At 41.3% G+C, this 15,863-nt stretch overlaps 1 protein-coding gene across 3 annotated transcripts in view; it reads right to left on the bottom strand.

Annotated features, from left to right (window-relative positions):
• The window catches only part of CUBN (cubilin), a 198,656-nt gene that overhangs the window by 62,844 nt on the left and 119,949 nt on the right, over nt 1-15,863 (bottom strand). For all 3 annotated transcript variants that reach the window (XM_083189341.1, XM_083189342.1, XM_083189343.1), the window contains exons 35-37: nt 14,484-14,612; nt 3,032-3,164; nt 140-345 (exon numbers count right to left, since the gene is read on the bottom strand). In XM_083189341.1, coding sequence (XP_083045467.1) covers nt 140-345; nt 3,032-3,164; nt 14,484-14,612 — 468 coding nt within the window. The remainder of the gene's footprint in view (nt 1-139; nt 346-3,031; nt 3,165-14,483; nt 14,613-15,863) is intronic.

Genomic DNA, 15,863 nt, shown 5'->3' with positions numbered 1-15,863 from the left:
ATGAGCAAGACATTTGTTGGCAAGCTGCTCAATCAGAGGTGTGTCACTCAGGTGCCAAAAGGGAGGGGTAATTCTGGCTAGGAAAAAAAAATCATTTTGTATCCCAATTGCACAGATATTCATTAAAAAACATACTTACAATGAGAGAAGGTGGCTCTGAATCCAGGACCACTGATAGAGTCATCGGACACAAACTTAATCCAAAGAATATGACCAATAATGGACGAAACGTTACTTGGCAATGTATTTCCACAGAAGCGTCCCAGAAATACGCCCGTTTCATTCGCTTCCCTGATTTCCACGTAATCTAATGAACAGTTTACACTCATTTGCAGAGAGAATGATCTGTAGGTGTGAAAACAAAAAATGGGGGGAGATTTATCAAGCTTGGGGTGAGCACACGTTGGACAGATCGCATTCTTCCTAGTGAACCATCCAGTTACACCCCACCTCCCGCAGTCCATCAGCTCTAACGGGATCGTCTTCCCTGTTGTTCCTGCCCATCAGGATCCATACCTCAGGTGCGCTCCCACTAACAGTCGGTGTCAATGATCTGTTCTGTCTGCCCAGCCCAGGACACAGGGGGATTGAATGATACTGTTTTATTGTCACTCACTAAGTAGTCTTATGTTACGGTTTGGTCTATTTGCTTGTATGATTGTTTATGTACTTTTTTAGATTTCATTGGTTGTTTTCAATTAACTGTTCGGCACTACGGTCACTTGGCAGCACTAAATAAATTAATTATAGCACCTTTTAGAAGATAATAAATAGAATCTGATTGGTTGCCCATGGCAACTCTCCATGCGATATAGAACTCCCATCTTAGTACATTTCCCCTGTAGAGTGGTGGGTTGTTATGATCATATAGGAGACTAGGAGGCCAATCCTATTGTCCGTGTGGATCTTGCAGGTGAGGGTTATCACAGCAATGGAGGCATTGTACAGTGGCCCAGCTTGCTGCTCCATACGGCTTCACACACTTTTGTGTGGATTTGGGGTGATTTCACCAAGTTTGGGGGCCATTGTGATGTAAAAATGCTGCAGAAATGGCACATTGCACCCTTCATGTACAATAGGATTGTCCCCTATATGTTCATCTTGGCATCCTTTAGGCATCTATGTGATCTGAGAACCAAGATGCATGTTGTGGAAGAACCCCCCCCCCCCCCATTACTTTACATGATCAAGACTCATTGTTCAACAGCCACCTTTGTGTTCTAACCGGTATGGATCATTAGGTCGACAAGCACTGGGTCGACACCATTGGGTCGACATGGGTCTAGGTTTACATAGGTCTAGGTCGACATTAAAAATCTGAAATATATATTAAAAGTTACTTTTCATACTAATAACTAGAGACAGGATTATATGCAACATAAAAAGCTTGAAATATGCATGCAAATATGCATGAAAAATACATAAAATATGCATAAAAAGTGTTAAAATATGCTACATTAAATAATAAAAAAAAGTAATTTTTAACTTATTTATTTAAAAATCAGGATACAATTAGTTGCAAATAAACCTCAAAAATAGGCCCACAGCATCTGCAGATGTCTAGTGCTGTACACAGGATTTTTTTTCTTCCTGGCTGCTACAGCATAGTGCAGCGTCCAAAGCTCTTCTTGCATCAACTACATGGACCCTCATCTCCAGCACCGATGGACCAAATATGAGCATAGTGTGTGAGGGCGGCGCATTGGAAGGCTTCCTCTTTGCGCTGCATATTCACTGTGACACGGCATTTCCTCTGCGCCGCATGATGTCAAAACCCTTCCGCCCACCTCCTCTGCTGCAGAAGTCTGTCTCTTGGTGTAAAGTCCCAGGCCAGGGGCAGGCAAAGGTTCAGGAGCTCCGTAATGGCATCCGCCCGACTGACTTTTATCAACACGGATTGGCAGCCTAGAGCAGTGTCCGACATAGCGTACATCCAAGGTTCCCCACACTGTGCACATATTGCACACTCTACCACTACCTGGCCAGCAGCAGCAGGGCAAAGCAGTGCTGTAACTCGCTGGTGGGAAGAGGATGGGGCCTAAAATATGCACTATCACTAGATTTTAGGTAAAATATGCAATAACCAGTGAGAATGGGCAAAATATGCAAATGCATATGCAAATATGCAAATGCATATAATCCTGTCTCTACTAATAACCTTATAACCTGTGCTGACTTCTGGAACTGATCTGTATAAGTTCATGTCTGAGCACAATCCTATGTCAAGCTCTAGAAGCGGTACACGGTCGATAGGTTGACACATTTTAGGTTGACGTGCATTGCTATTTTGAGCCGGCAGGCGGTATTTCATGCCCTACCATACACCTAGGCATGGAGGGAGAATAGAATAGTGTGCTGAGCGTAGAGAGGTTCCGTGCCCAAAGCACGGAGAGCGTAGCTAGCCATGCGTGGGGACGCGCCACACTTTGACAGTGTCCATGTCAACCATGTCGACATTCGGGAAAAACTCATGTCAAAATAGCCATTGTTGACCTAATGCTTGTGTTGACCTTCCAATCATGTCGACTTTAGCCATCTTGACCTATATTAGGTGTCGACCTAAGCAATGTTGACCTTCTGTGTTCGACCCAATGCATGTCAAACTAATATGTGTCGACCTAATGACCCATACCTCTAGAAACACAGGGACAACAGCAATGATTAAAAATGCATTACCCAGAAGTCTTTATTTCTTAATTTGCATATAGCCCTTCATCGCTCAAACTTGGGAGTCTCCCTAACTTGTTTGGTATGTGCTATCACAAACCACTAACTGTCACTATTATAAGCTTTTGGGAAATCACAGCAACTGTGGTCAAAACAAGAGAAACTGAATTAGTATCACTGCCTTTTTTTTTTATAAGTATATAAGAAGAGATCAAAGCCAACAAAGTGTCACTCTCGCACTTGCTATCTTTCTAGGATATGTTTTACACTGAAAGATTTGTTAAACAGTCTTCCTGCCAGACACAGCACATCCTTCCTGTAAGGCCGTTAGAACGATAACAATATGCAGAAAGATGGGGATTACTTGAAAGACAGCATGAGCCGGTTGCCAGGAGAACTGAGAATGTTCCAGACACACTCCGTATTTGCTGGGTAATTGTCTGGATAGCTGGGGCTGTTGAATTCTCCAGTGTCCATGTGTAAAACGCCTCCACATGCTGAAATAGGGACAATGGTGTAAAAATGCATAGTCAGAATATAAAGTTCTGCAGAATGCAATGAGTAGTCAACAAGCGTCATGGCACCAATTTACTCCCAAGGTGCATAAATGCCAATGAGCACTAAGTGATTTACACCAAAGTTGCAATCACTAACTGATTTACTCCCAAGGTGCAAAATGCCAATGTGCACTGACTGATTTACTCCCAAGGTGCAAAAAATACCAATGTGCACTCACTGATTTACTCCCATGGTGCATAAATACCAATGTGCACTAACTGATTTACACCAAAGGTGCAATCACTAACTGATTTACTCCCATAGTGCATAAATACTAATGTACACTAACTGATTTACTCCCAAGTTGCAAAAAATGCCAATGTGCACTAACTGATTTACTCCCAAGATGCAAAAAAGTATAATGTGCACTAACTGATTTACTCCCAATGTGCAAAATGCTAATGTGCACTAACTGATTTACTCCCATGGTGCATAAATACCAATGTGCACTGACTGATTTACTCCCAAGGTGTTAAAATACCAATGTGCACTAAATGATTTACACCAAAGGTGCAATCACTAACTGATTTACTCCCAATGTGCACTACCTGATTTACTCCCAATGTGCAAAATGCCAATGTGCACTACCTGATTTACTCCTAAGATGCAAAAAAGTATAATGTGCACTAACTGATTTACTCCCAAGGTGCAAAAAATGCCAATGTGCACTAACTGATTTACTCCCAAGATGCAAAAAAGTATAATGTGCACTAACTGATTTACTCCCAAGGTGCAAAATGCCAATGTGCACTAACTGATTTACTCCCAAGATGCAAAAAATTATACTGTGCACTAACTGATTTACTCCCAAGTTGCAAAATGCTAACATGCACTAACTGATTTACTCCCATGGTGCATAAATACCAATGTGCGCTGACTGATTTACTCCCAATGTGCAAAAATGCCAATGTGCACTAACTGATTTACTCCCAAGGTGCATAATGCCAATGTGCACTAACTGATTTACTCCCACGGTGCATGAATACCAGTGTGCACTAACTGATTTACTCCCAAGGTGCATGAATACCAATGTGCACTAAATGATTTACTCCCAAGGTGCATGAATACCAATGTGCAGTAACTGATTATTCCCAAGGTGCATGAATACCAATGTGCACTAAATGATATACTCCCAAGGTGCATGAATATCAATGTGCACTAACTGATTTACTCCCAAGGTGCATGAATACCAATATGCACTAACTGATTTACTCCCAAGGTGCATGAATACAAATGTGCACTAACTGATTTACTCCCAAGGTGCATAAATACCAATGTGCACTAACTGATTATTCCCAAGGTGCATGAATACCAATGTGCACTAAATGATTTACTCCCAAGGTGCATGAATACCAATGTGCACTGACTGATTTACTCCCAAGGTGTTAAAATACCAATGTGCACTAAATGATTTACACCAAAGGTGCAATCACTAACTGATTTACTCCCAATGTGCACTACCTGATTTACTCCCAATGTGCAAAATGCCAATGTGCACTACCTGATTTACTCCTAAGATGCAAAAAAGTATAATGTGCACTAAGTGATTTACTCCCAAGGTGCAAAAAATGCCAATGTGCACTAACTGATTTACTCCCAAGATGCAAAAAAGTATAATGTGCACTAACTGATTTACTCCCAAGGTGCAAAATGCCAATGTGCACTAACTGATTTACTCCCAAGATGCAAAAAATTATACTGTGCACTAACTGATTTACTCCCAAGTTGCAAAATGCTAACATGCACTAACTGATTTACTCCCATGGTGCATAAATACCAATGTGCGCTGACTGATTTACTCCCAATGTGCAAAAATGCCAATGTGCACTAACTGATTTACTCCCAAGGTGCATAATGCCAATGTGCACTAACTGATTTACTCCCACGGTGCATGAATACCAATGTGCACTAACTGATTTACTCCCAAGGTGCATGAATACCAATGTGCACTAAATGATTTACTCCCAAGGTGCATGAATACCAATGTGCAGTAACTGATTATTCCCAAGGTGCATGAATACCAATGTGCACTAAATGATATACTCCCAAGGTGCATGAATATCAATGTGCACTAACTGATTTACTCCCAAGGTGCATGAATACCAATATGCACTAACTGATTTACTCCCAAGGTGCATGAATACCAATGTGCACTAACTGATTTACTCCAAAGGTGCATGAATACCAATGTGCACTAACTGATTATTCCCAAGGTGCATGAATACCAATGTGCACTAAATGATTTACTCCCAAGGTGCATGAATACCAATGTGCACTAACTGATTTACTCCCAAGGTGCATGAATACCAATGTGCACTAACTGATTTACTCCCAAGGTGCATGAATACCAATGTGCACTGACTGATTTACTCCCAAAGTGCATGAATACCAATGTGCACTAAATGATTTACTCCCAAGCTGTGAGATGCCAATGTGCACTAACTGATTTACTCCCAAGGTGCATAATGCCAATGTGCACTAAATGATTTACACCAAAGGTGCAAGCACTAACTGATTTACTCCCATGGTGCATAAATACCAATGTGCACTAACTGATTTACTCCCATGGTGCATAAATACCAATGTGCACTGACTGATTTACTCCCAAGGTGTTAAAATACCAATGTGCACTAAATGATTTACACCAAAGGTGCAATCACTAACTGATTTACTCCTAAGATGCAAAAAAGTATAATGTGCACTAACTGATTTACTCCCAAGGTGCAAAAATGCCAATGTGCACTAACTGATTTACTCCCAAGATGCAAAAAAGTATAATGTGCACTAACTGATTTACTCCCAAGGTGCAAAATGCCAATGTGCACTAACTGATTTACTCCCAAGATGCAAAAAATTATACTGTGCACTAACTGATTTACTCCCAAGTTGCAAAATGCTAACATGCACTAACTGATTTACTCCCATGGTGCATAAATACCAATGTGCGCTGACTGATTTACTCCCAATGTGCAAAAATGCCAATGTGCACTAACTGATTTACTCCCAAGGTGCATAATGCCAATGTGCACTAACTGATTTACTCCCACGGTGCATGAATACCAATGTGCACTAACTGATTTACTCCCAAGGTGCATGAATACCAATGTGCACTAAATGATTTACTCCCAAGGTGCATGAATACCAATGTGCAGTAACTGATTATTCCCAAGGTGCATGAATACCAATGTGCACTAAATGATATACTCCCAAGGTGCATGAATATCAATGTGCACTAACTGATTTACTCCCAAGGTGCATGAATACCAATATGCACTAACTGATTTACTCCCAAGGTGCATGAATACCAATGTGCACTAACTGATTTACTCCCAAGGTGCATAAATACCAATGTGCACTAACTGATTATTCCCAAGGTGCATGAATACCAATGTGCACTAAATGATTTACTCCCAAGGTGCATGAATACCAATGTGCACTGACTGATTTACTCCCAAGGTGTTAAAATACCAATGTGCACTAAATGATTTACACCAAAGGTGCAATCACTAACTGATTTACTCCCAATGTGCACTACCTGATTTACTCCCAATGTGCAAAATGCCAATGTGCACTACCTGATTTACTCCTAAGATGCAAAAAAGTATAATGTGCACTAACTGATTTACTCCCAAGGTGCAAAAAATGCCAATGTGCACTAACTGATTTACTCCCAAGATGCAAAAAAGTATAATGTGCACTAACTGATTTACTCCCAAGGTGCAAAATGCCAATGTGCACTAACTGATTTACTCCCAAGATGCAAAAAATTATACTGTGCACTAACTGATTTACTCCCAAGTTGCAAAATGCTAACATGCACTAACCGATTTACTCCCATGGTGCATAAATACCAATGTGCGCTGACTGATTTACTCCCAATGTGCAAAAATGCCAATGTGCACTAACTGATTTACTCCCAAGGTGCATAATGCCAATGTGCACTAACTGATTTACTCCCACGGTGCATGAATACCAATGTGCACTAACTGATTTACTCCCAAGGTGCATGAATACCAATGTGCACTAAATGATTTACTCCCAAGGTGCATGAATACCAATGTGCAGTAACTGATTATTCCCAAGGTGCATGAATACCAATGTGCACTAAATGATATACTCCCAAGGTGCATGAATATCAATGTGCACTAACTGATTTACTCCCAAGGTGCATGAATACCAATATGCACTAACTGATTTACTCCCAAGGTGCATGAATACCAATGTGCACTAACTGATTTACTCCCAAGGTGCATGAATACCAATGTGCACTAACTGATTATTCCCAAGGTGCATGAATACCAATGTGCACTAAATGATTTACTCCCAAGGTGCATGAATACCAATGTGCACTAACTGATTTACTCCCAAGGTGCATGAATACCAATGTGCACTAACTGATTTACTCCCAAGGTGCATGAATACCAATGTGCACTGACTGATTTACTCCCAAAGTGCATGAATACCAATGTGCACTACATGATTTACTCCCAAGCTGTGAGATGCCAATGTGCACTAACTGATTTACTCCCAAGGTGCATAATGCCAATGTGCACTAAATGATTTACACCAAAGGTGCAAGCACTAACTGATTTACTCCCATGGTGCATAAATACCAATGTGCACTAACTGATTTACTCCCATGGTGCATAAATACCAATGTGCACTGACTGATTTACTCCCAAGGTGTTAAAATACCAATGTGCACTAAATGATTTACACCAAAGGTGCAATCACTAACTGATTTACTCCTAAGATGCAAAAAAGTATAATGTGCACTAACTGATTTACTCCCAAGGTGCAAAAAATGCCAATGTGCACTAACTGATTTACTCCCAAGATGCAAAAAAGTATAATGTGCACTAACTGATTTACTCCCAAGGTGCAAAATGCCAATGTGCACTAACTGATTTACTCCCAAGATGCAAAAAATTATACTGTGCACTAACTGATTTACTCCCAAGTTGCAAAATGCTAACATGCACTAACTGATTTACTCCCATGGTGCATAAATACCAATGTGCGCTGACTGATTTACTCCCAATGTGCAAAAATGCCAATGTGCACTAACTGATTTACTCCCAAGGTGCATAATGCCAATGTGCACTAACTGATTTACTCCCACGGTGCATGAATACCAATGTGCACTAACTGATTTACTCCCAAGGTGCATGAATACCAATGTGCACTAAATGATTTACTCCCAAGGTGCATGAATACCAATGTGCAGTAACTGATTATTCCCAAGGTGCATGAATACCAATGTGCACTAAATGATATACTCCCAAGGTGCATGAATATCAATGTGCACTAACTGATTTACTCCCAAGGTGCATGAATACCAATATGCACTAACTGATTTACTCCCAAGGTGCATGAATACCAATGTGCACTAACTGATTTACTCCCAAGGTGCATAAATACCAATGTGCACTAACTGATTATTCCCAAGGTGCATGAATACCAATGTGCACTAAATGATTTACTCCCAAGGTGCATGAATACCAATGTGCACTGACTGATTTACTCCCAAGGTGTTAAAATACCAATGTGCACTAAATGATTTACACCAAAGGTGCAATCACTAACTGATTTACTCCCAATGTGCACTACCTGATTTACTCCCAATGTGCAAAATGCCAATGTGCACTACCTGATTTACTCCTAAGATGCAAAAAAGTATAATGTGCACTAACTGATTTACTCCCAAGGTGCAAAAAATGCCAATGTGCACTAACTGATTTACTCCCAAGATGCAAAAAAGTATAATGTGCACTAACTGATTTACTCCCAAGGTGCAAAATGCCAATGTGCACTAACTGATTTACTCCCAAGATGCAAAAAATTATACTGTGCACTAACTGATTTACTCCCAAGTTGCAAAATGCTAACATGCACTAACCGATTTACTCCCATGGTGCATAAATACCAATGTGCGCTGACTGATTTACTCCCAATGTGCAAAAATGCCAATGTGCACTAACTGATTTACTCCCAAGGTGCATAATGCCAATGTGCACTAACTGATTTACTCCCACGGTGCATGAATACCAATGTGCACTAACTGATTTACTCCCAAGGTGCATGAATACCAATGTGCACTAAATGATTTACTCCCAAGGTGCATGAATACCAATGTGCAGTAACTGATTATTCCCAAGGTGCATGAATACCAATGTGCACTAAATGATATACTCCCAAGGTGCATGAATATCAATGTGCACTAACTGATTTACTCCCAAGGTGCATAAATACCAATATGCACTAACTGATTTACTCCCAAGGTGCATGAATACCAATGTGCACTAACTGATTTACTCCCAAGGTGCATGAATACCAATGTGCACTAACTGATTATTCCCAAGGTGCATGAATACCAATGTGCACTAAATGATTTACTCCCAAGGTGCATGAATACCAATGTGCACTAACTGATTTACTCCCAAGGTGCATGAATACCAATGTGCACTAACTGATTTACTCCCAAGGTGCATGAATACCAATGTGCACTGACTGATTTACTCCCAAAGTGCATGAATACCAATGTGCACTAAATGATTTACTCCCAAGCTGTGAGATGCCAATGTGCACTAACTGATTTACTCCCAAGGTGCATAATGCCAATGTGCACTAAATGATTTACACCAAAGGTGCAAGCACTAACTGATTTACTCCCATGGTGCATAAATACCAATGTGCACTAACTGATTTACTCCCATGGTGCATAAATACCAATGTGCACTGACTGATTTACTCCCAAGGTGTTAAAATACCAATGTACACTAAATGATTTACACCAAAGGTGCAATCACTAACTGATTTACTCCTAAGATGCAAAAAAGTATAATGTGCACTAACTGATTTACTCCCAAGGTGCAAAAAATGCCAATGTGCACTAACTGATTTACTCCCAAGATGCAAAAAAGTATAATGTGCACTAACTGATTTACTCCCAAGGTGCAAAATGCCAATGTGCACTAACTGATTTACTCCCAAGATGCAAAAAATTATACTGTGCACTAACTGATTTACTCCCAAGTTGCAAAATGCTAACATGCACTAACTGATTTACTCCCATGGTGCATAAATACCAATGTGCGCTGACTGATTTACTCCCAATGTGCAAAAATGCCAATGTGCACTAACTGATTTACTCCCAAGGTGCATAATGCCAATGTGCACTAACTGATTTACTCCCACGGTGCATGAATACCAATGTGCACTAACTGATTTACTCCCAAGGTGCATGAATACCAATGTGCACTAAATGATTTACTCCCAAGGTGCATGAATACCAATGTGCAGTAACTGATTATTCCCAAGGTGCATGAATACCAATGTGCACTAAATGATATACTCCCAAGGTGCATGAATATCAATGTGCACTAACTGATTTACTCCCAAGGTGCATGAATACCAATATGCACTAACTGATTTACTCCCAAGGTGCATGAATACCAATGTGCACTAACTGATTTACTCCCAAGGTGCATAAATACCAATGTGCACTAACTGATTATTCCCAAGGTGCATGAATACCAATGTGCACTAAATGATTTACTCCCAAGGTGCATGAATACCAATGTGCACTGACTGATTTACTCCCAAGGTGTTAAAATACCAATGTGCACTAAATGATTTACACCAAAGGTGCAATCACTAACTGATTTACTCCCAATGTGCACTACCTGATTTACTCCCAATGTGCAAAATGCCAATGTGCACTACCTGATTTACTCCTAAGATGCAAAAAAGTATAATGTGCACTAACTGATTTACTCCCAAGGTGCAAAAAATGCCAATGTGCACTAACTGATTTACTCCCAAGATGCAAAAAAGTATAATGTGCACTAACTGATTTACTCCCAAGGTGCAAAATGCCAATGTGCACTAACTGATTTACTCCCAAGATGCAAAAAATTATACTGTGCACTAACTGATTTACTCCCAAGTTGCAAAATGCTAACATGCACTAACTGATTTACTCCCATGGTGCATAAATACCAATGTGCGCTGACTGATTTACTCCCAATGTGCAAAAATGCCAATGTGCACTAACTGATTTACTCCCAAGGTGCATAATGCCAATGTGCACTAACTGATTTACTCCCACGGTGCATGAATACCAATGTGCACTAACTGATTTACTCCCAAGGTGCATGAATACCAATGTGCACTAAATGATTTACTCCCAAGGTGCATGAATACCAATGTGCAGTAACTGATTATTCCCAAGGTGCATGAATACCAATGTGCACTAAATGATATACTCCCAAGGTGCATGAATATCAATGTGCACTAACTGATTTACTCCCAAGGTGCATGAATACCAATATGCACTAACTGATTTACTCCCAAGGTGCATGAATACCAATGTGCACTAACTGATTTACTCCCAAGGTGCATGAATACCAATGTGCACTAACTGATTAATCCCAAGGTGCATGAATACCAATGTGCACTAAATGATTTACTCCCAAGGTGCATGAATACCAATGTGCACTAACTGATTTACTCCCAAGGTGCATGAATACCAATGTGCACTAACTGATTTACTCCCAAGGTGCATGAATACCAATGTGCACTGACTGATTTACTCCCAAAGTGCATGAATACCAATGTGCACTAAATGATTTACTCCCAAGCTGTGAGATGCCAATGTGCACTAACTGATTTACTCCCAAGGTGCATAATGCCAATGTGCACTAAATGATTTACACCAAAGGTGCAAGCACTAACTGATTTACTCCCATGGTGCATAAATACCAATGTGCACTAACTGATTTACTCCCATGGTGCATAAATACCAATGTGCACTGACTGATTTACTCCCAAGGTGTTAAAATACCAATGTGCACTAAATGATTTACACCAAAGGTGCAATCACTAACTGATTTACTCCCAATGTGCAAAATGCCAATGTGCACTAACTGATTTACTCCCAAGATGCAAAAAAGTATAATTTACTCCCAAGGTGCAAAATGCTAATGTTCACTAACTGATTTACTTCCAATGTGCAAAAATACCAATGTGCACTAACTGATTTACTCCCAATGTGCAAAATGCTAATGTGCACTAACTGATTTACTCCCATGGTGCATAAATACCAATGTGCACTGACTGATTTACTCCAAAGGTACAAAAATACCAATATGCACTAAATGATTTACACCAAAGGTGCAATCACTAACTGATTTACTCCCAAGGTGCAAAATGCCAATGTGCACTAACTGATTTACTCCCAAGATGCAAAAAAGTATAATGTGCACTAACTGATTTACTCCCAAGATGCAAAATGCCAATGTGCACTAACTGATTTACTCCCAAGATACAAAAAATTATATTGTGCACTAACTGATTTACTCCCAAATTGCAAAATGCTAATTTGCACTAACTGATTTACTCCCATGGTGCATAAATACCAATGTGCGCTGACTGATTTACTCCCAATGTGCATAATGCCAATGTGCACTAACTGATTTACTCCCAAGGTGCATGAATACCAATGTGCACGAACTGATTATTCCCAAGGTGCATGAATACCAATGTGCACTGAATGATTTACTCCCAAGGTGCATGAATACCAATGTGCAGTAACTGATTATTCCCAAGGTGCATGAATACCAATGTGCACTAAATGATATACTCCCAAGGTGCATGAATATCAATGTGCACTAACTGATTTACTCCCAAGGTGCATGAATACCAATATGCACTAACTGATTTACTCCCAAGGTGCATGAATACCAATGTGTACTGACTGATTTACTCCCAAAGTGCATGAATACCAATGTGCACTAACTGATTTACTCCCAAGCTGCAAGATGTCAATGTGCACTAACTGATTTACTACCAATGTGCAAAATGCTAATGTGCACTAACTGATTTACTCCCATGGTGCAAAAATACCAATGTGCACTGACTGATTTACTCCCAAGGTACAAAAATACCAATATGCACTAAATGATTTACACCAAAGGTGCAATCACTAACTGATTTACTCCCAAGGTGCAAAATGCCAATTTGCACTAACTGATTTACTCCCAAAATGCAAAAAATTATATTGTGCACTAACTCATTTACTCCCAAGGTGCAAAAAATGTCAATGTGCACTAACTGATTTACTCCCAAGTTACAAAATGCTAATGTGCACTAACTGATTTACTCCCATGGTGCATAAATACCAATGTGCACTAACTGATTTACTCCCAAGCTGCAAGATGCCAATGTGCACTAACTGATTTACTCCCAAGGTGCATAATGCCAATGTGCACTAAATGATTTACTCCCAAGGTGCATGAATACCAATGTGCACTAACTGATTTACTCCCAAGGTGCATGAATACCAATGTGCACTAACTGATTTACTCCCAAGGTGCATGAATACCAATGTGCACTAACTGATTTACTCCCAAGGTGCAAACTGCAAATATGTGGAAAAACCAATGAAGATTTTTTTTTCTTCCCTCACGTAAATTTGTATACGCAAAGTTTGTTTACAAGGTTTACAGTACATCTGCATAATGTTAGTTAATCATCCTTTATATACTGTACATGCTATATTGTCTAACAAAACACTAGGGGCCTGATTATAAGTCACACGCTGTGCTGATGCCGCATGCAGCTGGCAGATGTTTTAAGTCTAACCATGCGTCTGAGTTGCAGTGCACATGCTTCCCAACTGTTAGCACTCAAGGCATGCAGAACAGAACCAGGCATAATCTGTGCAATTTAGCGGGCATTCCTGGGAGGTAAAAAGGGCCTAAGCAAGTGCTTACACAGGAGTCCATGATCAGGCAGAGAAACTGGACCTTCCATAGGCCTGGTGTAAATTTTGACGGTGCGTCTGATGGTGCACTGATGTCTGGTGTGTCTAAAGCTGGTACACCCTGCCCAAGATTCATAATGACTTTGACGATTACGATGGGTCGGAACGACAAAATTAAAATACAGTATCATCCAGTGTGTATACACAATGTCGCTGACGATGAGTGCTCCCGCTTATTGTCAGCAACATTCTCCATTGTCTGTACATGTGGGATGATGGAGGACATTGCTGACGAGAGCCATGCTGCATTCCAGCTTCCCCCACATTCATTGTGAATTTTCAAACTTCAGAACTGATTCAAGTATCTCTTCGGTACAATTTCAAGCAACTCTAGACCGAAGAAGCCATATGTTTGGCCATATTTACACTTTTTTTTCGAAACGTATCTCACTGGACAGCCCACAGGCAAACCAAATTATATTATCCATCCCACCTGATGTTGATGCAGAGTAGGTGGCGTGGAACCCTTTGCCACTTGTGTAGCCATCCGAAACAAAGTTTAGTACAAGTGCATTGCTGAAAGATGTCACAGGATGTGGAATTAAATTACCACAATAACGACCTAAGGAACAGGAATAAAAATATTTTCAGAATTTCATTTTAATGCCTCCAAGTTAGGTTGCAGTTAGGGTTAGGTTTTGGTTTACATGAAAATGGACTGGAAATCTGGCAAATTCTACATTGTATCTGGGGGAGATGGGGGAGGTGGCCTGTGGGGGTGGCACAGATGAATGGAACTTTCCAGGCCTCATTACCACAGGAACTGTGGCGCCATCTCATAGAAATTTACTATACTTCTCAAATGAGCTTCGTAGGCATGGGAATCAGACAGGCTATGTATGCTGTTTTTCTGGCCTATTTCCCAATAAAACCGGCACATCTTCACATTTGGTCGTGTTTATTAAATTCACCCTTGTATATATGAGCATTTGGTACTCTTTACCTAGAAGGGCGCCCGTCGCGGGCATCGCGGGTACATTTATGTGTGCCCGCGACGCGACCGACGCGATGACCGCGATTTTCCATTGAAACCCATGTTAAACATGGAAATCGTGTCGGTCGCGTCGCGGCCGGCCATAAATGTACCCGCGATGCCCGCGACGCGATGCTCCCGATTTCCCATAGGAATCAATGTTAAAAGGCGCGATGGACCCGATTTTACTGTTAAATGGCTCAATGGACCCGATTTGGCCATAGGAATCAATGTTAAATGGGCCACAGAGCCCATTAACCCTTAAATGTCCCCCCCAATTTTTAACGCCACCCCACGATCCACGTGAACCCGAAGCGTGGCGAGCGCAGCGAGCCCCGCGAGGGGACGCGGATACCTTCACAGTTATACGCGTCCCCTCGCGGGCTTCACAGGTGTCCGTGGCGACGCCGACACCTGTGAAGCCCGCGAGGGGACGCGTCTACCTGTGAAGGTATCCGCGTGCGCTCGCCACGCTTCGGGCTCGGTGGCTCGCTGCGCTCGCCACACTATTCTATTCTCACTCCACGCCCTAGTGGATAGTAGGGCATGAAAAGGTCGGAGGACGCGTACCGCCGCCCCTCGCGGGCTCGCTGCGCTCGCCACGCTTCGGGTTGGCGTGGATCGTGGGGTGGCGTTAAAAATTGGGGGGGACATTTAAGGGTTAATGGGCTCTGTGGCCCATTTAACATTGATTCCTATGGCCAAATCGGGTCCATTGAGCCATTTAACAGTAAAATCGCGGTCAATCAGCCTTTTTAACATTGTTCCCTATGGAAAAATCGCGGGCATCGCGGCCATCCCGATTTACCCGCGATGACCGCGATTTTTACCCCCGACGAC

This window comes from Crinia signifera, chromosome 5 (genome assembly GCF_055691185.1).
Source record: "Crinia signifera chromosome 5, ASM5569118v1, whole genome shotgun sequence".
Lineage (NCBI taxonomy): Eukaryota > Metazoa > Chordata > Amphibia > Anura > Myobatrachidae > Crinia > Crinia signifera.
Note: the sequence above shows the minus strand (reverse complement) of the source record. Positions and strands in the feature narration are given on the sequence as shown.